Below are 20,176 nucleotides of genomic sequence, written 5' to 3'. Positions count from 1 at the left end.
CATGTTATTTATGAATACCTTTGACCTTTAACCTTTAGACTTGCACTGCTGCTGCACTGCCACACATGACCTGTAGGGGCAACATCCTGATTTTATTAAAGGACCAGCACCGGGCCAAACTAAAACAGGACAGAGGAAAAATAGACTGGTCCTGGTTCAGACCTGGTTTAGACCCGGTTTAGTCCTGGGTTAGACCTGGGTTAGACCTGGTTTAGTCCTGGTTTAGTCCTGGTTTAGGACTGGTTTAGTCTTAATGAAACTTACACCTGGTTCAGTTTTAGCTTCACAGATATAAACACTTGACAAACACTTAAACCCACTAACGGTGGGACCCGGTGGGACCCGGTGGGACCCGGTGGGACCCGGTGGGACCCGGTGGGACTTGGTCGGTCGAGTCCTTCCTGTTTCTTTGCACTGGCTCCATCTTGTGGTCACTGTGTGTCTTTACAGTCTCATAAATATGTTCAAAAGGTAAATTGTCACTCAGAGCACTTCATGAACTCTTCACATCCACGTGTCTTGTCCAAGGACACGACGGCACCATTCATCTGTAGGAGCTGGAATCAAACCACCAACCTCTGGGTCAGTGGGTCTGACCGCTCAGCTGATGTTTATGTGGAGAGCGGGATTTGAACCACCAACCGTCAGATCAGAGAGCACTGCACTGAGGCTCATGGGACTCAGGTCCCTGGGGAAAGGCCCGGCCACCAGGCGCTCGCTGTCGAGCACCTGCCCCAGGCCTGGCTCCAGGGTGGGGCCCCGGTGACTTAGCTGACCTTGTTCTTATGCTCATCATAAAGGTCTTCTGACCCGTCCCCTTGGACCTGTTTGCCATGGGCGACCCGACCAGGGGCATGAAGCCCCCGATAACAGAGCTCCTTGGGGTCCCACCGGAGGAGCTGGAGGACATGTCTGGGGTGAGGGAAGTGTGGGAGTCTCTGCTTAGACTGATGCCCCGTGCCCCGGATAAGAGGAAGAACATGGATGGATAATAGAGTCTGGAGTTCACCAGTAGAGGGAGCCCTCTGAGCACATGCCTCATGACCCTGCCACAGAGTCCCAGCGAAGAGGCTAAACCCGCCAAGAGGCTAAACCCGCCAAGAGGCTAAACCCGCCAAGAGGCTAAACCCGCCAAGAGGCTAAACCCGCCAAGAGGCTAAACCCGACATGGTTGGGTCCAGTTGGTCCATGATGCGACAGGTGAATGTCACAAAATGGCCGCCATGTCCTGAGACGTCTCTGACTCAAATGGAACTGGATTTGAAGTAAATTATTTAACTTAAGATAAAATATAAAAATAAAAAGTCCAAGGTTTTCACATTTTTTATTAAATTTAACAATTACGAAAATATTTTAAGGCGAATCTCCAAATCACCGACGAGTTCAAACCCGACGTGTGTTTGAAGGACTTTATACAAATGAGGGATTGATCACAATAATGTTCTTCAAAGTCCAGGTCCAGACCGGGTCCAGACCGGGTCCAGACCGGGTCCAGACCGGGTCCAGACCGGGTCCAGACCGGGTCCAGTCCTGGTCTGGGTTTTGGTCCTGCTTTAGTCCTTGATTCAGATCCTGTTTGGTCCAGTTTTGAATCCGATTTCCAAAAAAAAAAGGAATGCCATGTGATGTCAAGGTCAGAGGTCAGAGTTCAAGAAGGGGGCGTGGCTGCAGCACCTGTCCTTCAGAGCCTTAGCCCCGCCCCCAAAGAGTTGCCGTGGTTACATGCCCATCCTGATGCTCTGGATAATCTGGAAAATGGCTGCGAAAAGAAAGAGAAACATGTTTGATTCTGAGCAGCAGCAAAAGAAGTTAGACCCCGGTCCAGACCCCGGTCCTGACCCCGGTCCAGACCCCGGTCCAGACCCCGGTCCAGACCCCGGTCCAGACCGCGGTCCAGACCGCGGTCCAGACCGCGGTCCAGACCGCGGTGGGAGCTGTCTGTGGTGGTGCAGGTGTTTATCAGTTGGACTCTGACCTGTCGCTCTGTGAGAATCTGAACATGTTTGAGCAATAACAAGTGTTAGCCTGCGTTAGCATTAGAGGTGTGGATTGGCGTTGGCGCGTCGTTAGCTCGGTGCTGTTGGATCTGCGTGTACTCTGCGTGTACTCTGCGTGTACTCTGCGTGTACTCTGCGTGTACTCTGCGTGTACTCTGCGTGTACTCTGCGTGTACTCTGCGTGTACTCTGCGTGTACTCTGGACAGACCAGAGACTGCAGTGCCCGGGCGCTCTGACCTCACCGCTCTGACCTCACCGCTCTGACCTCACCGCTCTGACCTCACCGCTCTGACCTCACCGCTCTGACCTCACCGCTCTGACCTCGTTTGGTCGTGGGCTCAATAATCAGTCTTTAGTTTGTGTAAAGTCCTGGTTTAGTCCTGACCTGATCCACAGACGACGAAGATGAAGAGCGCCAACAGCCACGGGCCCACGCCTTTGTCCTCCAGACTCCTCTGTAACACAAAACAAGATCATTATTAATATTATTACTACACAAGAGATTACAGGTGTAACGGGGGTCTGCGGGGCCCCGCGGCGGGGGTCTGCGGGGCCCCGCGGCGGGGGTCTGCGGGGCCCCGCGGCGGGGGTCTGCGGGGCCCCGCGGCGGCCCTGTTTGATGCACTGACACTGCTGTGGTGGGAATCCAACCCTCAACTCCTCACGCCTCATTTAAATTTAAATACATTTAAATCCAGGTGAGCTTTGGGTGGATCCACTTCTTTTGTTGGTCTGGAGTTTCACTGAAACCTTTTAAAGCTCCATTATGTAACATTACTGCTCAGTCTGGTGGTTTAGGCTTAATGTCCATTTGATTTGACCTGAAGATTTTCACTGAGAATTTAAAGGTAATAAAAGACTTTGATTTGCCTCACGTCCTGTGTCCCGTGTCCTCTGTCCCGTGTCCTCTGTCCTCTGTCCCCTGTCCTCTCACCGTCTGCTCCGTTCTCTCGGTTTATCTCTTAAACAAACTCCTCGTGCTCAGAGCTGGACTTTGGTTTGATCTAATCAGAAAAAAGTAAAGATCTGCTCTTTTTTAAAATGCTGATTCCAGCTCGTTCTGTCTGCAGCGTCTGTGAAGATGATTTAAATAAACACAGTTTGGGATATTTCTGCTTATTTAAATGTGTGTAAAGTGTTTAAGGTGCAGAGTCTCTTTAAAAGTTTAGTTTCATTGTTTTTACAGAACGATGCTGTTTGTTCTTGGACATAAATGAGGCGGTTTAAAGACTCCAGTGTCTTTAAAGTTTGGATTTAATATAATTACACTTGCGCTCCGCGTCACAGTGGGTCACGTGTCTGTGTGACGTAGTGAAACACGTCGACTCGCCCGTAGACGTGATGACGTCAGCACGTGTTAAAGAGTTTGTGATCTCTAAACCTGCACATTTGACAGCTGCACGGCACATTTCTGTGCACGTCTGCTCAAAACAAAACACGTTTTACCTGTTTTTGGAGACTTTAATGGACATTTTTTCCTCTTCGTGACTTTTGTCCATTTATTTGTCTCCAGAGTTTAACTGTGACACACGCGCTCTTAGACTGTTTAAAAGTCATTTATGAAGCTTTTCTTAGTTTTAAAAATGCTAAATAGTAAAGAGGACAGTAGTTCTGTCTGTTCTACTGAGTTTGGATCAGTTTTACTCACTTTAAACACTTTAAAACCCTGGGACTCCAGTCTAAAGTGTTAAAAACATAAACCTGAGTGAGTGTGAGTCGTGTCGGACACTTTATCAGTCACTCCATCTCACTCCTGACACTTTAAACTCTTTTATTAGAGCTGTAAACCTGTCTCATCGGTCTCATCTGTCTCATCTGTCTCACCGTGGACTTGGTCACGTTCCCGCGCTGTGTGATGTTCTTGCTGTGCTTCTCGTTCGCCATCCGGATCCTCTGTTTGGCCACCATTTTGTGCTGGAGGTTCGGCTCGGTTTGGACTCGGTTTCGGTGCTTTTGGACGCGGTTTCGGAGCGTCTTTAGTCCCGGTGGAAGGCAGGGGAAGTGGGGACTTTACTCGTTTGTCTACGTACTCAAAAAGCCGGGACTCCTCCTCCAGAGCCGCCCCCGGAGCCGCCCCTGGAGCCGTAAAGCTGCGCGGGGAGAGCCGAGGGGATCCGGCGGGGCTCAGCTCATCATTATAACATCATTTAAACCGCTTTATAACAGGTTTAAATGTGTTTCTTTGATTTCAGTGTGGTTTTCAGACACTGGTACTGTCACTATATTATCGGTTTTATTACATTTTTCCAGGTTTATTTCTGAATGAGCTGTTGTTTTATTTTGAAACCGGAAGTGCGGTCCGTTTTGCGCTTTATCTTCAGCAGCTTCACACAAACAACACAAAACAAACGGACAAACTTCATTCATAAGTCACAATATTCAACATTATTCCTTTTCTCCCACGTTTAACTCCGAAATTAACTGTTTAAACCTGTTTTTTCTCCTTTAATTTGAACTATGACGCTGACGTGGCACTGCGGGACACGCCCCTCTTTTGTGCGTCGCATTTACGTCACTCCGCGGGTGTACGTCAGGCACGTAAACATGGCGCCCCCGGTCCCGCTGTTGGCAGGTGGGTCTGAATTAAAACTCTTTTAAAACTCATTTATGTGGGTTTAAAGCCTCACTGCGGGGCTTTTTGAGTGTTCGAATTAAACGTGACACAAAATGACCGCAGTTTGTTTAACTGTTGAATAAAAACAAAAAAATACAGAGGATCTAGTGTGGCAAATGAATCCCCTTTAGATTTATGACAGTTTAATGTTTACACTGAAATAACTCATGTAACATAAATGTGTCTGTGCCAACAAACGGACGAATCTAACACGAGGAAGCTAAAGATAAACTCGGCCTGTTTAATTTGAAAGTCAGTAAACACATTTTAATTAAAAGCGCGTTTTTTTCTGTGAGCCTGTCGTTTATTTGCGCTCACTTCTCGGCTCTTCAGATGTATTACGTTTCGTTATGAAGTTGATATTTGGAGCCAAGTGCATGTTTCCAGAGGGTTTACATTTCTGCCGAATTATAAATAAGCCTTTATTAAATCATAGTGTACACGGTGTTGTGTTGTGATGCACGACTTTAACGCGCAGAGGCGCATTTACAAAGTGAACGGGCTTCAGTGTAAGAGTTTGGAGCGCGTGTGTAACGATGGATTAAGACTTGAGCCTAAATCACACGATTGAAAATATGAACCAGAACTGAAGTGTTTGGCTAAAAAAGTCCAGATCTGTTTCATATAATGAGGTCCTCAGTGTCAACATTTAGAGAGGAGGACTGGTTTTAGCTCGAGTCTGTTTCTAAGCTCTTTTTGTGGATTGTGGAATGTTTTGGGAGGTTTTCACAGCCTCTTACAGTGTACACTCTTAATGTGTTTGTTAATATTTGAATCCTTTAAACTGTTTTTGTTCCAGTGCGAGGGTCTCTGGGCACCTCTCTGTTCTCTGGACCAAAGTGTGATCCTCATCCTGCTTTTCAGACGTGAGTCCAGCACCAGAGCCACACACAGAGAGTCGTTAGAACAGTGTTATAATGACACTTTAAACGCAGAGAGTCGTTAGAACAGTGTTATAACGACACTTTAAACACAGAGAGTCGTTAGAACAGTGTTATAACGACACTTTAAACACAGAGAGTCGTCAGAACAGTGTTATAACGACACTTTAAACACAGAGAGTCGTTACATATAAACACATTTAATCCTCCTTGTTTCTTCTTGTTTCTTCTTTCTCTGTTTTCAGAGATTCTGTCCCGAGTCGCTCTCTGTCCTTCAGTCGAGATGGGGCTCTATTCGCCTGGTGTAACTCCAAAGGGTCAGTCCTGGTTTAGTCCTGGTTTAGTCTTGGTTTATTCCTGGTTTAGTCCTGGTTTAGTCCTGGTTCAGTCCTGGTTCAGTCCTGGTTTAGTCCTGGTTTAGTCCTGGTTCAGTCCTGGTTCAGTCCTGGTTTAGTCCTGGTTCAGTCCTGGTTCAGTCCTGGTTCAGTCCTGGTTTAGTCCTGGTTTAGTCCTGGTTTAGTCCTGGTTCAGTCCTGGTTTTGTCCTGGTTTAGTCCTGGTTTAGTCCTGGTTTAGTCCTGGTTCAGTCCTGGTTCAGTCCTGGTTTAGTCCTGGTTTAGTCCTGGTTTAGTCCTGGTTTAGTCCTGGTTCAGTCCTGGTTTAGTCCTGGTTTAGTCCTGGTTTAGTCCTGGTTCAGTCCTGGTTCAGTCCTGGTTTAGTCCTGGTTCAGTCCTGGTTCAGTCCTGGTTCAGTCCTGGTTTAGTCCTGGTTTAGTCCTGGTTTAGTCCTGGTTCAGTCCTGGTTTTGTCCTGGTTTAGTCCTGGTTTAGTCCTGGTTTAGTCCTGGTTCAGTCCTGGTTCAGTCCTGGTTTAGTCCTGGTTTAGTCCTGGTTCAGTCCTGGTTTAGTCCTGGTTCAGTCCTGGTTTAGTCCTGGTTTAGTCCTGGTTTAGTCCTTATTAATAAACATATTTCCTGTCTTTGCAGAGTGCACGTGGTGAAGTGTGCAGACGGTTCAAAGGTCATGACCCTTGACCTCCCTAAAATGGTGCTGATCGAGTTTTCTCCTCAGAACAACATCCTGGCCACATGGCAACCGTACACAAGTAAGACGTGCACGGAACAGGCCCAAAGATCAGAACACGCATTAGAACACGTGAACTAAACAAAGGCTCCTGACATCTCCCTTTTTAGATGTACAAATATTTCTGTCCCTGTTTGATTTAGTCGAGTTTCATTTAATTTTTGTGTGTTTTTTTTGCTCCAGAGTCGGCTCAGAGCGCTCAGGGCGACGCCAACCTGCAGCTGTGGGACCTGAAGACTGGAGTCCTGCTCAAAGCCCTTTTCCAGAAGAAAGTGGAACTCTGGTCAGTCTGACACACGGGGAGGGCATCTGACACAATCTGACACACGGGGAGGGCATCTGACACAATCTGACACAGGGGGAGGAGTATGGGAGTGCGTCTGAGTGAAGGTGTTGATTGACAGGTGTCCCAGCTGGTCGGAGGACGAGGCCATCGCCGTGAGGAGCGTCAACAACGAGCTGCACTTCTACGAAAACAACGACTTCAGTAAAAAAAAAAAAAATAATAATTTACATTTTGAGTTTAAAATTCAAACTGTTTTTATGTTTATTTTAGACACAATCGCCAACAAACTGCACATGCAAAAAGTCTCAGACTACGCCCTGTCCCCCGGACCCCAGCCCAGCAAGGTCAGTCCTGGTCTAGTCCTGGTTCAGTCCTGGTTCAGTCCCGGTTCAGTCCTGGTCTAGTCCCGGTTCAGTCCTGGTTCAGTCCTGGTTCAGTCCTGGTCTAGTCCTGGTTCAGTCCTGGTTCAGTCCTGGTTCAGTCCTGGTCTAGTCCTGGTTCAGTCCTGGTTCAGTCCTGGTTCAGTCCTGGTTCAGTCCTGGTCCAGTCCTGGTTTAGTCCTGGTTCAGTCCTGGTCTAGTCCTGGTTCAGTCCTGGTTCAGTCCTGGTCTAGTCCTGGTTCAGTCCTGGTCTAGTCCTGGTTCAGTCCTGGTCTAGTCCTGGTTCAGTCCTGTCTCTGTCTGTAGATTGCCGTGTACGTCCCTGGCAGTAAAGGCGCTCCGTCCTTCGTGAGGTTGTACCAGTACCCCGTCCTGGGGGGTCCCACGGCGGCGCTCGCCAACAAGAGCTTCTTTAAGGCCGACAAAGTGGACCTGCAGTGGAACCGCAAAGGTGCGAGGGGGCGGGTCTAGGGACGAGACCACAGGCTGTACATGTCTCTGCACAGAGCTAACCTGCTAGCATACACTGTTTATATAAATGGACATAGTTAACGTGCTAGGCGCTACATTCTAAACAGGAAGTGATCATGGATGCACTTCCTGCTCCATCGACTCTGGCTCCAATTCACTTTCTATTGATAATCTGTGTCTCTCATTCTGGTCTTAAATGTTCGTATTAACCCTCTACATGATCCTGGGGTTTTTATTTCACTATTGTGTCTGTAAATCAAGATCTGAACATTAATAACAGACAAATCAGGTCCTTCTGTCCCCGAGGTCGCTCCTGTTAGCGTTAGCAACAGGTTTGATTGACAGTGTTGCTAAGCGCCCGCTCCCTGTGGTAGTTTAAACATGCACTGTGGGACTGTTCCACAGTCTGGTGTAAGCGGCAGATACTCCACCAGAAAAGTTACATAGTGGAGCTTTACTAAAACTACAGTTCTGTATCTCGGCCCAGTCCCACTGTGAGTCTGAAGTTTAACACAGAAATACACAAGAATATTCAGCTCCAGTGAGTCCAGAGCCTGCTGTCTGTGTTTATGTTTGTTTATCTGTTTGTTTATCCATCGTCAGCCTCTGCGGTGTTTTGTTTATCTGTTTGTTTGTTTATCTGTTTGTTTCTGTTTGTTTGTTTATCTGTTTGTTTGTTTATCTGTTTGTTTGTTTATCTGTTTGTTTGTTTATCTGTTTGTTTCTCTGTTTGTTTGTTTCTCTGTTTGTTTGTTTCTCTGTTTGTTTGTTTATCTGTTTGTTTGTTTACCTGTTTGTTTCTCTGTTTGTTTGTTTATCTGTTTGTTTGTTTATCTGTTTGTTTCTGTTTGTTTGTTTATCTGTTTGTTTGTTTATCTGTTTGTTTGTTTATCTGTTTGTTTGTTTATCTGTTTGTTTCTCTGTTTGTTTGTTTCTCTGTTTGTTTGTTTATCTGTTTGTTTGTTTACCTGTTTGTTTCTCTGTTTGTTTGTTTATCTGTTTGTTTGTTTATCTGTTTGTTTGTTTATCTGTTTGTTTGTTTACCTGTTTGTTTGTTTATCTGTTTGTTTCTCTGTTTGTTTGTTTATCTGTTTGTTTCTCTGTTTGTTTATCTGTTTGTTTGTTTATCTGTTTGTTTCTCTGTTTGTTTGTTTATCTGTTTGTTTGTTTATCTGTTTGTTTCTCTGTTTGTTTGTTTATCTGTTTGTTTGTTTACCTGTTTGTTTACCTGTTTGTTTGTTTACCTGTTTGTTTGTTTATCTGTTTGTTTGTTTACCTGTTTGTTTATCCGTCCTCAGCCTCTGCGGTCCTGGTCGTCGCCAGCACAGACGTGGATAAAACCGGAGCGTCGTATTACGGAGAACAGACCCTGCACTTCCTGAGCGTCACTGGAGAAACGGCTCTGGTGCAACTGCGTGAGTCAAGTACACTGTAGTACTACCGATACTACGAATACTAATAATACTGTGAATACTATGAGTACTACATAAACTAGAGCTGAGAACACAGACCGTTTATATAAATGGACAGAGCTAACACGCCGCCGCCGCCGCCTTCCAAACAGGAAGTGATGATCTGCACTTCAGCTCCATGGCTCCACGTCACTCTGTCGTCACTGGTGTTTGGTTTGTTCTGTGGTGACGTCACTCGGTCACTTCTTTACACTCTCCCCGTGACCCGCCCCGTGACCCGCCCCGTGACACGCCCCGTGACCCGCCCCGTGACACCCCCCGTGACCCGCCCCGTGACACGTGTCAGTGAATCAGAGTTTAGAGGAGCGGCTGGATTTGGGGAAAAGTACAAAGACGTTTAAATAACTTGAGTTTTTCTCATTAGTTTGATTTTCTTCTCCGGTGTGAACAAAGTCAGATTACTCACATCAGATGGAGCTGTTCATTTGCATAATCTGATTACTCCACAAATCAGATTATAGTCACATTTGATCATTCATACAGCACAGTGCTGTTTCCTCCTGTAAACCTGAGCATGACTCCGCCCTCTCTCTGTCCCTGACCCCTCCCTCTGACCCCTGGCCCCTCCCTCTGACCCTGACCCCTCCCTCTGTCCCCTGGCCCCTCCCTCTGTCCCTGACCCCTCCCTCTGTCCCCTGGCCCCTCCCTCTGTCCCTGACCCCTCCCTCTGTCCCCTGGCCCCTCCCTCTGACCCTGACCCCTCCCTCTGTCCCTGACCCCTCCCTCTGTCCCCTGGCCCCTCCCTCTGTCCCTGACCCCTCCCTCTGTCCCCTGGCCCCTCCCTCTGACCCTGACCCCTCCCTCTGTCCCCTGGCCCCTCCCTCTGGCCCCTCCCTCTGTCCCTGACCCCTCCCTCTGTCCCCTGGCCCCTCCCTCTGACCCTGACCCCTCCCTCTGTCCCCTGGCCCCTCCCTCTGACCCCTCCCTCTGTCCCTGACCCCTCTCTCTGACCCCTGGCCCCTCCCTCTGACCCCTGCCCTTACAGAAAAGGCGGGTCCGATCTACGATGTGGCGTGGAGTCCGAGCTGTTCAGAGTTCTGTGTGGTGTACGGGTTTATGCCCGCCAAAGCCACGGTCTACAACCTCAACTGTGACCCAGTGTTTGACTTTGGAACAGGCCCACGGAACGCCGCCTACTACAGGTACTGCTACTACTACTACTACTACTACTACTACTACTACTACTACTACTACTACTACTACTACAGGTACTACTACTACTACTACAGGTACTACTACTACTACTACAGGTACTACTACTACTACTACAGGTACTACTACTACTACTACAGGTACTACTACTACTACTACTACTACTACTACAGGTACTACTACTACTACAGGTACTACTACTACTACTACTACTACTACAGGTACTACTACTACTACTACTACTACTACTACTACTACTACTACAGGTACTACTACTACTACTCCTGTTACTACTACTGCCATTGTCCTGTCTGAAGTGTGTGTGCTTCAGTCCTCAGGGCCACATCCTGGTCCTGGCCGGGTTTGGGAACCTTCGAGGACAGATGGAGGTTTGGGACGTCAAGAAATACAAACAGGTAAACAACTGTGATCACCATAGCAACAGGTAAACTGTGATCACCATAGCAACAGGTAAACAACTGTAATAAATATATAACTACAATAAATACAAGAAACACAAAAAGCAACAAACTGCACTGCTGAAAAACCAGTGACATGAAACTGACCAGAGTCAGGAACAGGGACGCACCTGTATCACACCGACAGGGACGCACCTGTATCACACCGACAGGGACGCACCCGTATCACACCGACAGGGACGCACCCGTATCACACCGACAGGGACGCACCTGTATCACACCGACAGGGACGCACCCGTATCACACCGACAGGGACGCACCTGTATCACACCGACAGGGACGCACCCGTATCACACCGACAGGGACGCACCCGTATCACACCGACAGGGACGCACCCGTATCACACCGACAGGGACGCACCTTGTACCTGTGCAGGTGTGTTACATGTGTGTGTTTGTACCTGTGCAGGTGTGTTACATGTGTGTGTTTGTACCTGTGCAGGTGTGTTACATGTGTGTGTTTGTACCTGTGCAGGTGTGTTACATGTGTGTGTTTGTACCTGTGCAGGTGTGTAAACCGCAGGCGCCTGACTCCACCCACTTCTCGTGGGCGCCTGATGGCGAGCACGTTGTCACGGCGACCTGCTCTCCGCGGCTGCGTGTGTCTAATGGTTTTAAAGTGTGGCATTATTCGGGCGCTGTGCTGCACCAATGGGACGCTCAGGAGGCGGAGCTATGGGAGGTACGCTGGCAGGACGCCCCCTATGGACGATACCCCGAACGACCAATCACCACCCAGACCACGCCCACTGCCCTGGGCTCCACACAAGCTCCGCCCACTCAGGCCTATCGCCCCCCTGCCCTCCGACACCTGCCCCCGACCGCCTCGAGTAAACTGGTGAGATATTTTTAATACTACTACTACTACTACTGCTACTACTGCTACTACTACTACTACTACTGCTACTACTACTACTACTACTACTGCTACTACTACTACTACTACTGCTACTACTACTACTACTACTACTGCTACTACTACTACTACTACTACTACTACTACTACTACTACTACTGCTACTACTACTACTACTACTGCTACTACTACTACTACTACTGCTACTACTACTACTACTACTGCTACTACTACTACTACTACTACTACTACTGCTACTACTACTACTACTACTACTACTGCTACTACTACTACTACTGCAGTGCACTCTGAAGTACATGTACATGTACAGCTGCCAAACTGGGTCCAGGACCAGTTTGGACCAGAGTCTTGGAGTTAATATTAACAGTGTTTATTTCAGTGTGGAAATAACAGTGTTCAGTTTGTCTAAGGTTGTGTTGTGTTATATTGTTGTGTTGTGTTGTGTTGTATTATGTTGTGTTGTATTGTATTGTGTTATATTGTTGTGTTGTGTTGTATTATGTTGTATTATGTTGTGTTGTGTTATATTGTTGTGTTGTGTTATATTGTTGTGTTGTGTTGTGTTGTGTTGTATTATGTTGTGTTGTATTGTATTGTGTTATATTGTTGTGTTGTGTTGTATTATGTTGTATTATGTTGTGTTGTGTTATATTGTTGTGTTGTGTTATATTGTTGTGTTGTGTTATATTGTTGTATTGTGTTATATTGTGTTGTGTTGTATTGTGTTATATTGTTGTATTGTGTTATATTGTTGTATTGTGTTATATTGTTGTATTGTGTTATATTGTGTTGTGTTGTATTGTGTTATATTGTTGTATTTTGTTATATTGTGTTGTGTTATATTGTGTTATATTGTTGTGTTGTGTTGCAGCACGAGGACGAGCCTCCTCAGAACATGAGACCAGGATCCTCAGACAAGAACCTGTCCAAGAACGCTCTGAAGAACCAGAGGAAGAGAGAGGCCAAGAAGGCAGCCAAACAGGTCAGGACCAGACTGGACCAGACCAGGACCAGACCAGGACCAGACCTGGACCAGGACCAGACCAGGACCAGAACTAAACCAGGACTGAATTGTATTTATATTTTTCAGGAGGCTAAAGAGTCAGACCCCGCCCCCACCTCCAACAGCCAATCAGAATCAGAGCCCAGTGCTGTCAGCCAATCAGAGCCGAGCACCGGAGACCCTGAGACGGACAAGAAAATCAAGAACCTCAAAAAGGTTCAGAGTCTCTGCTCCTTTAGAACCTCCAGACCTCAGACCTCAGACCTCAGGCCTCAGGCTGAAGGCCACATTTTATATTTATGTTTTATTTTTTATTTTGTTTCAGAAACTCAAAGCCATCGATGAGCTGAAAGAACAACAGGCGTCTGGGAAAGTCCTACAGAAAAACCAGGTACGAGTTTAGTCCAGATTTAGACCCGGTCTAGACCCGGTCTAGACCTGATTTAGACCTGGTTTAGATCTGGTTCAGACCCGGTCTAGACCTGGTTTAGACCTGGTTTAGACCTGGTTTAGTCCTGGTTCAGACCCGGTCTAGACCTGGTTTAGTCCTGGTTTAGACCCGGTTCAGACCCGGTCTAGACCTGGTTCAGACCCGGTCTAGACCTGGTTTAGACCCGGTTCAGACCCGGTCTAGACCTGGTTTAGACCCGGTCTAGACCTGGTTCAGACCTGGTTCTTGTTTCGCAGGTGGAGAAGTTGCAGAAGGAGGCTCAGTTGTTGAAGGAGTTGGAGCAGCTGACTCTGGGCTGACCTTTGACCCTCGACCGCTTACCCCTAACCCCACAGGCACCGGTGAGGTGCATCGTGGGAATTGGACTTCGCTTGTGGATTTTCTTTGATTCAAATAAAACAACAGTTGTTCAGATGGTTCTATGCAAACGCCGCGAGGAGGAAACTGTACGGTGTCATTTCACAAGAAAAGCCTGGGCTGTGTACGGCTTCAAAATAAAAGTCTCTGCTGCTCCATCTCTGAAGGTTTTGTGTTATTATTTTAGTCCTGGTTCAGTCCTGGTTCAGTCCTGGTTCAGTCCTGGTTTAGTCCTGGTTCAGTCCTGGTTTAGTCCTGGTTCAGTCCTGGTTTAGTCCTGGTTCAGTCCTGGTTTAGTCCTGGTTCAGTCCTGGTTCAGTCCTGGTTCAGTCCTGGTTTAGTCCTGGTTTAGTCCTGGTTCAGTCCTGGTTTAGTCCTGGTTCAGTCCTGGTTCAGTCCTGGTTCAGTCCTGGTTCAGTCCTGGTTTAGTCCTGGTTCAGTCCTGGTTTAGTCCTGGTTCAGTCCTGGTTCAGTCCTGGTTCAGTCCTGGTCCAATCCAGACCTGAGTCTGACCTGATGTAAACACAGAACACGTCTGAAAACAACAGTGTGTAACTTTGATGATGCCATAAGATTAAAGCCACACTGCGGAAAATTTTCTGTGGAGTTACATGAATTTGTTGTTCTGTTAAATATGAGGTATTAAAGGGGATGTTGTATTAAAGGGGAGGTATTTACTTCTGTGTTGTATTAACTGTGACATATTTAAATCTCCATGTTTAATTTATTGTTTTCAAAATGTTATATTCACCCAAAACAACAAATTAAAATGTTTTAGAGCGTCAAAAATGAAAATGAAACTTATGAGTCTCCTCTCCATTTGCTCTCTGTGCTAAGCCCCTCCCCCTTCAGAGCACTAATGAAACTCCTGCACATCACACCGGGTTTGTTGCGTCATAGTGCACAGTTTGTGTCATGTTTTTATTTATGGAGGATTGTCGTGTGGAGTGTGGGTGATGTGGACTTGTGGGCGGAGCCTCGTACATGGGTGATGTAGGCTTGTGGGCGGAGCCTCGTACATGGGTGATGTAGGCTTGTGGGCGGAGCCTCGTACATGGGTGATGTAGGCTTGTGGGCGGAGCCTCGTACATGTTCATACTGCTAAACATAAGAGGATTCGAAAAGTTCCTGGGAGAGATCTCTAGATTATTCAAACATGGATGACTAAAATCTCAGTTTTTTATGTTATAACACACAGATACAACAAGAACGATACAAAATATAGACTCTGCAGATCCTCTTATCGCCCTTAGTTTAATTTATCATAGTTTATTTTAACATTATTAAGCAGGTTCCTAGTTAATTCTGTTCACTGTATAAAATAATAATGATAATAAAATAATAATAATAATAATAATAATAATAATAATAATAATAATAATAATAATAATAATAATAATAATAATAATAATAATAATAATAATAATAATAATATAAAAGCATAAACATTGACACTTTCATAGAGTAAATATATAAATATTGTTTCTGTTCAGGCGCTCGCGGGGCGCCTTGTCTCGCGCTTATCTTCCCTCAGGACCCCGCGCACTTCCTTTTCCGCCATCTTTGCTTCATTCGTGCAGGTAAAGATCCGCCATGTCTGAACAAAAACACTGAATTAACTCTACGTTTCTCCGCCATCCGCGCTCCATAAACCCCGCGGCGGCTCCGGGGCAGCCTCCGGTAACGCGCCCGGGAGTTTAGTGTTTGTTGCTGAAGCGATGGCGGAGATTTGAGGCGGATTGTGCTAACGCCGGGCTAACGGCGAGAGCGGAGCCGGGGACGGACACTCAGACCCGGGCAGCGTCTGTGGCTCCTGCCGGTGTGTTTACCCGGCTCCGCTCCGCCGGATCACCGCTGTGTCATGTGGAGTTTATATCTGAATGAAGCGGCGGGTTGTGTTTGATAAATGTGATAAATGTGATAAATGTGATAAATGTGGAGTAGAAACGTCCCAAACAGACTCTGCACGCGCGCGTCATGAGCCTCAAACTGTGAATCTGTCAGATTTTCATTTTTAAAGGAGTTTCTTTTGTGTTTCAGGGGACACGCACCTGAAGTTTGTAAACATGCCTGGAAGGTGAGTCTGGAACACTTTAAACACGTAGAAGCAGCTGATGGCGCAGATTGGCAGCCTGTCTTCTGTCCATCTGCCCCAGGGCGGCTGTGGCTCCAGCTGTGGAGCTTTAGAGGCTGTAAATCTCAACAAAGTGAAATGAATGAGGCTGAACGAGCAGGACAATAGAAACTCCAGTGTTTTTAGTGTTTTAGGCCTAAAAACGTGTGAGTGTGTGTGTGAGGTCTGTGGGTGTGAGTGTGTGAGGCCTGTGTATTCTGTGTGTATCATGTACGTTTTCATGACATCTGTATATAAACGTACGGTGTGCGTCTCAGACTATGGAGTAAGGCGATCTTCACCGGGTACAAGCGCGGCCTGAGGAACCAGCGCGAGCACACGGCTCTGCTCAAACTCGAGGGCTGTTACACACGAGACGAGGTCGACTTCTACCTGGGCAAACGCTGCGCCTACGTCTACAAGGCCAAGAAGTGAGTACCATAAATACTACAGTGAAATTACTACAGGCGCTGTGCATATGTCTGAAACAGGGGTCGTGACCTTTAACACGCAAAGAGCCATTTGGACCCAGTTTCAACGGAAAATAAAACACTGAGCGCCGCAAACACTTTCTGATCTAAAATGAAGATAACACTGTGTATAATAATAATAATAATAATAATAATAATAATGTAACGGAATAATGTACTTTTCTCTTCACGGACTGGACTTTTACACGTGGCAAAAATAAGTTAAGTGCATAAAAATACAACTCATCAGAGGGAGGTCTGCGCTGGTTTCTTCTTTTCTTCTTGTTCACGTTTGTTTCTTTCATAAATCTCTAAATCTTATCTTTTAATCTCGGTGCTTATTAAGTTTTCATCGCCTCGTTCACTTTTCCTCATGTCACACAGAGCGGACTCAGACTCAACTGTGGAGACAAACTCATGTTTAAGTTGGACTCCTGGTGTCTGTTAAATTCATCTTTCTTTTTCTAGGAGGTCGTAGTCTCTTCTGGCCTTTTCTCCTTTGTTAAAAATCTCTCCACAGACTTTTGTTTTGGCTCATTTTCAGTCTCTCGTGGCTCTACTTTTGTGCGTCGTGTCTGATGTGTTAGACCTGATACGTCGTCGCAGAATCAAGAGCAGATCTATCACAGATATAATAAACTTATCACTACATCAAATAGATTTCTGTGGCGATTTCCTCTCAGGATTTTCATGTTGTACGAACGAGTTTATTAGTGCGTCATTAGGGACGGGCCAAAGTTACATCAGAGAAGATCCTCCTGCTCCTGACCCTCTGCACAGCGTCTGAATCAGGGCTGTGTCTTTACACAGGACTGTGTGTGTCTGTCTGTCTGTCTGTCGGGGTGTCTGAGGTGTGAGCAGTGTTGTTTTTAACATTGTTGTTTTTAACATTGTTGTTTTTAACATTGTTCCGCGAGTGACGCTTATTTTGATCAACGAAAAATAAGAAAATATAATTTTATTTTAATATTTCAAGATCATAATAATCTTCCAATTAAAAAAAAACTAACACAAATAAAATACTCTTGATTTAAATATTTAAAATGTATTTTCTCAAGCCGCGCAGAGCCGCAGTGTAAGGATGAAAGAGCCGTCAAGAAGAAGTAAAAGTACTTCAGATACTCTGGGTGTGAGGGGGTGTGGGGGGTCGAGGACGAGGGGGATGATCAGGTTTAGTCTTTTGGGGCTGAGTCTGAAAATGTAAAATGGCGACAGAAGTTTAATAATCCACATGAATCTGTAGAAATAATCCACATGAATCTTTAAACTCGTGCTCTGGGGCTGATCGTCCGTCGTGGCTCTGGACACGTGGGCTGATCTGTTTTCAAGTGTTTTATTTTCCGATGTTTTGGTCACATTTCCGTGCGTTTTGGTGTTTCTCCATCTCATGGTTTTTAGAGTTTTGTTACTTTCACCAGTGGATTTTGACTCTTGAGCTCAGCGTTTGCAGAAGAAACATCACGAGAAAGATGAATATTACAAAAGAAATGTGAAGGCCTCCTCCAGCACTCTTCTAATCATCCCTCTCTCCTCACCCTCCTCCTCACCTGTGTGTTGTTTTCACAGGAACACAGTGACCCCTGGTGGTAAACCCAATAAAACTCGTGTGATTTGGGGTAAAGTGATGAGGGCCCATGGCAGCAGTGGGATGGTGCGCGCCAAGTTCAACAGGAACCTGCCGGCCAAAGCCATCGGACACCGCATCAGAGTGGTGAGGTTTTATTATTAAAGTGTGTTTATCCTAAAACGCCACATCAGTGGTGAAGTTTTATTATAAAACACCTTGTCAGGTGGTGTTTCTCGTACAGGACAGCTGCAGTGGGACAAAATCCTGATCTTTTGGCATCACAGTTCATGTAAACTTAGCATCTTGATGTTGTTTTGAGGAAACTGCTTCATTGTAATTGGTTAGATTCACCTGTCACTCAAAGTATCACTGAGACTGACCAATCAGAGGAGAGTGTGAGCAGAGGTTGAGATTTAATGACCGAGAAACTCAGACGTAAACTTAATGAGCTGAGGCTCATGTGGCTGCGCAGACACTTAAACCTCAGGCTCTGATTGGCTGAGCTGGACTTTTTCAGTTTGCCTGTTTAATGTGAGTTGTCTCTGGTCTGAGGTTCTGGTCTTGGGCCTGAGGTTCTGGTCTGGGGCCGCAGTCGTGTTGTGTCTAAATGTTCTGGTCTCACTTGTGCCTGTTTGTCTTTCAGATGCTGTACCCTTCACGAGTCTGAGGAAAAAACTGGTTTATTTGTAAATAAATGAACGAGGTTCAAATTCTGCCTCCTGTCGTCACTTCCACCCACGCACGCACACACACACATATATACACGGATCAGTTTAATCTGTAATACAAACGTAAAAGCCTCAGAGCAGTGGGAATGTTTTTAAAACTCGAGTTTTACTAAAGTCGACTCCAAAGTTTCATCCTCCTGAGGCAATAAACTCAAAATGAGACAAAACCACAATAAAATACTTTTATTTTTAGTGAGTCCAACTTTTCAAAAACGCGTCTTTTTACAGCAACAACTTTTACAACAGAAGGTCCAACTCCTGGACCTGGTTTAGTCCTGGTCCAGGCCCAGGACTAAACCAGGTCTGTAGTGTCGTTTTTATAAATTTATTTACAGCTCAGACTTTGTACAAGTTTCATTAAAAAGACCCACAGCGCCCCCCAGTGTCCAACACAGAGACAGCTCCAGATCAGAGTTTCATAAATGAAGTTCATTTGTCCTAAAGTCAGAACTTGAGGACGGTGACGTTTCACTGGTTTTGTACAAATTAAACTTAAGTGTTTTTATTTTTCAGTAAATATTTCTGTGAATCTCATGATCGAGACTTTGAGCCTCGACAAAAAGAATTTAAATAATAAGTCTGTAAAAATCTGCTTCGACTAAACATTTACACCGAAATAAAATGGACAAACATGAAAAGCCCAGCGCTAAGACGGGGCCGCACCTGTCAGAGGGGCCCCAGGGGTGACCGGGTCCAAACGATCAGAAGCAGAACTTTTTACGAGGGTTGGATCAATGTAGACTTATTTGTGCTGATTTTTTCATGTTTAAAACTTGTCCATGAGTTTAAATCTAAGTAAAAATTAAACTTTTCAAGCTTTAAAAATAAAATCGATCGATATCACCCAGGTCTGTGTTTACACAAACTCACTGTGAGCAGAAAGTTTAAGGACCAGGTCTGGACCGGGTCTGGACACACCGACACCAGCATGGTCCAGTGTGTGGTTTGTAGATGTTTGTTTTTGTAGATGTTTGTGTGTGTTTTGTTTGTTTGTGTTTGTTTTTGTTTGTAGATGTTTGGTCTGGTCTCCTGGTCCAGTCGCTCTGACGGGTCGCGTCCTGTCGACAGGTGCACACGTGTAGTCTGTGACGTGATTGGTTCGTTTAAACTGGTTTAGCCTGAGTTAGCTCGTAGCATTAGCGTCGTTTTAAACCTTATTTCCTAAAATAACTTAAACGTTACATTTACATGATTTACAAAAGTACAAACTGAAGTGTTTAAAATCCAAATATCAGCTTTAAAATAGACACTAGTGAGTTAAACACGCCCCATCACCTGAAGCTCAGTGGTTCAAACCTCACCTGAACCTGCTGTCGTGTCCTTGTGCAGGACACTCCTGCACTTCAGGGTTGAGGGTTTGAAGCTGAAGTTTAGTGTCAAACGTGACTCCGCCCACAGCCCCAGAGAAACTTTACACATGCAACCAGAGTAAACTCAGGCTCAAGTGAACCGAGCCCAGAGCCGCCGAGCCCAGAGCCGCCGACCCGGGGCCCCGAGTCTGGGGCCGAGCCCAGAGCCGCCGAGCCTGGAGCCCAGCCTCAGAGGGGAGGGGGGTGTCTAAGGCTAATGCTTAAGGCCTGTCCAGCCTCTGTCCGTCTGCCCCGAGGCGGCTGTGGCTGACACCAGGAGGAGGCGGGGCGTGCAGTGAGAGCGGCCAATCAGCAGCCAGGAAATGCCAGCGCCAAACCAAAGAGCCAATCAGGTGTGAGGCTGTTGAAGGGAACGCCCCTTACCTTTGCTTAGCAACGCTGTCAGTCAAACCTGTTGCCAGGGCTAGTGGGCGTGGCCTCGGGGAAAG

At 46.2% G+C, this 20,176-nt stretch overlaps 3 protein-coding genes across 3 annotated transcripts; 2 read left to right on the top strand and 1 right to left on the bottom strand.

The window, feature by feature from the left end:
- Positions 1 to 1,308: 1,308 nt before the first annotated feature.
- On the bottom strand, positions 1,309 to 4,010 carry serp1 (stress-associated endoplasmic reticulum protein 1). The gene is made up of 3 exons (XM_033977566.2): positions 3,823 to 4,010; positions 2,384 to 2,453; positions 1,309 to 1,759 (listed from the first exon to the last, which is right to left on the bottom strand). The coding sequence occupies exons 1-3, from the start codon at positions 3,904 to 3,906 to the stop codon at positions 1,719 to 1,721; spliced, it is 195 nt and encodes a 64-aa protein (XP_033833457.1). The 5' UTR covers positions 3,907 to 4,010; the 3' UTR covers positions 1,309 to 1,718.
- Positions 4,011 to 4,528: 518 nt separating this feature from the next.
- On the top strand, positions 4,529 to 13,659 carry eif2a (eukaryotic translation initiation factor 2A). The gene is made up of 16 exons (XM_033977331.2): positions 4,529 to 4,570; positions 5,412 to 5,478; positions 5,739 to 5,810; positions 6,477 to 6,595; positions 6,757 to 6,856; positions 6,978 to 7,060; positions 7,130 to 7,203; positions 7,546 to 7,690; positions 9,009 to 9,125; positions 10,168 to 10,324; positions 10,666 to 10,750; positions 11,321 to 11,650; positions 12,561 to 12,671; positions 12,780 to 12,908; positions 13,018 to 13,083; positions 13,380 to 13,659. The coding sequence occupies exons 1-16, from the start codon at positions 4,543 to 4,545 to the stop codon at positions 13,440 to 13,442; spliced, it is 1,746 nt and encodes a 581-aa protein (XP_033833222.1). The 5' UTR covers positions 4,529 to 4,542; the 3' UTR covers positions 13,443 to 13,659.
- A 1,375-nt stretch (positions 13,660 to 15,034) lies between these two features.
- On the top strand, positions 15,035 to 18,360 carry rpl35a (ribosomal protein L35a). The gene is made up of 5 exons (XM_033977347.2): positions 15,035 to 15,080; positions 15,541 to 15,577; positions 15,892 to 16,044; positions 17,650 to 17,794; positions 18,294 to 18,360. Exons 2-5 carry the CDS (start codon positions 15,567 to 15,569, stop codon positions 18,315 to 18,317), a joined length of 333 nt encoding a protein of 110 aa, XP_033833238.1. The 5' UTR covers positions 15,035 to 15,080; positions 15,541 to 15,566; the 3' UTR covers positions 18,318 to 18,360.
- Positions 18,361 to 20,176: the final 1,816 nt, after the last annotated feature.

The sequence above is a fragment of the Periophthalmus magnuspinnatus genome, chromosome 13, assembly GCF_009829125.3.
Source record: "Periophthalmus magnuspinnatus isolate fPerMag1 chromosome 13, fPerMag1.2.pri, whole genome shotgun sequence".
Lineage (NCBI taxonomy): Eukaryota > Metazoa > Chordata > Actinopteri > Gobiiformes > Gobiidae > Periophthalmus > Periophthalmus magnuspinnatus.
Note: the sequence above shows the minus strand (reverse complement) of the source record. Positions and strands in the feature narration are given on the sequence as shown.

Excerpts from the sequence above, each read along its gene's own strand:
- serp1 (XM_033977566.2), bottom strand. The coding sequence starts at position 3,906 with ATGGTGGCCAAACAGAGGATCCGGATGGCGAACGAGAAGCACAGCAAG. Across the intron at positions 2,454-3,822 it reads GGAACGTGACCAAGTCCACG|AGGAGTCTGGAGGACAAAGG; the intron begins GTGAGACAGATG and ends TTTGTGTTACAG. Across the intron at positions 1,760-2,383 it reads CTTCGTCGTCTGTGGATCAG|CCATTTTCCAGATTATCCAG; the intron begins GTCAGGACTAAA and ends TTCTTTTCGCAG.
- rpl35a (XM_033977347.2), top strand. Across the intron at positions 16,045-17,649 it reads TACGTCTACAAGGCCAAGAA|GAACACAGTGACCCCTGGTG; the intron begins GTGAGTACCATA and ends TTGTTTTCACAG. Across the intron at positions 17,795-18,293 it reads TCGGACACCGCATCAGAGTG|ATGCTGTACCCTTCACGAGT; the intron begins GTGAGGTTTTAT and ends TTTGTCTTTCAG.
- eif2a (XM_033977331.2), top strand. The coding sequence starts at position 4,543 with ATGGCGCCCCCGGTCCCGCTGTTGGCAG. Across the intron at positions 6,857-6,977 it reads CAGAAGAAAGTGGAACTCTG|GTGTCCCAGCTGGTCGGAGG; the intron begins GTCAGTCTGACA and ends GTTGATTGACAG. Across the intron at positions 7,061-7,129 it reads CTACGAAAACAACGACTTCA|ACACAATCGCCAACAAACTG; the intron begins GTAAAAAAAAAA and ends TGTTTATTTTAG.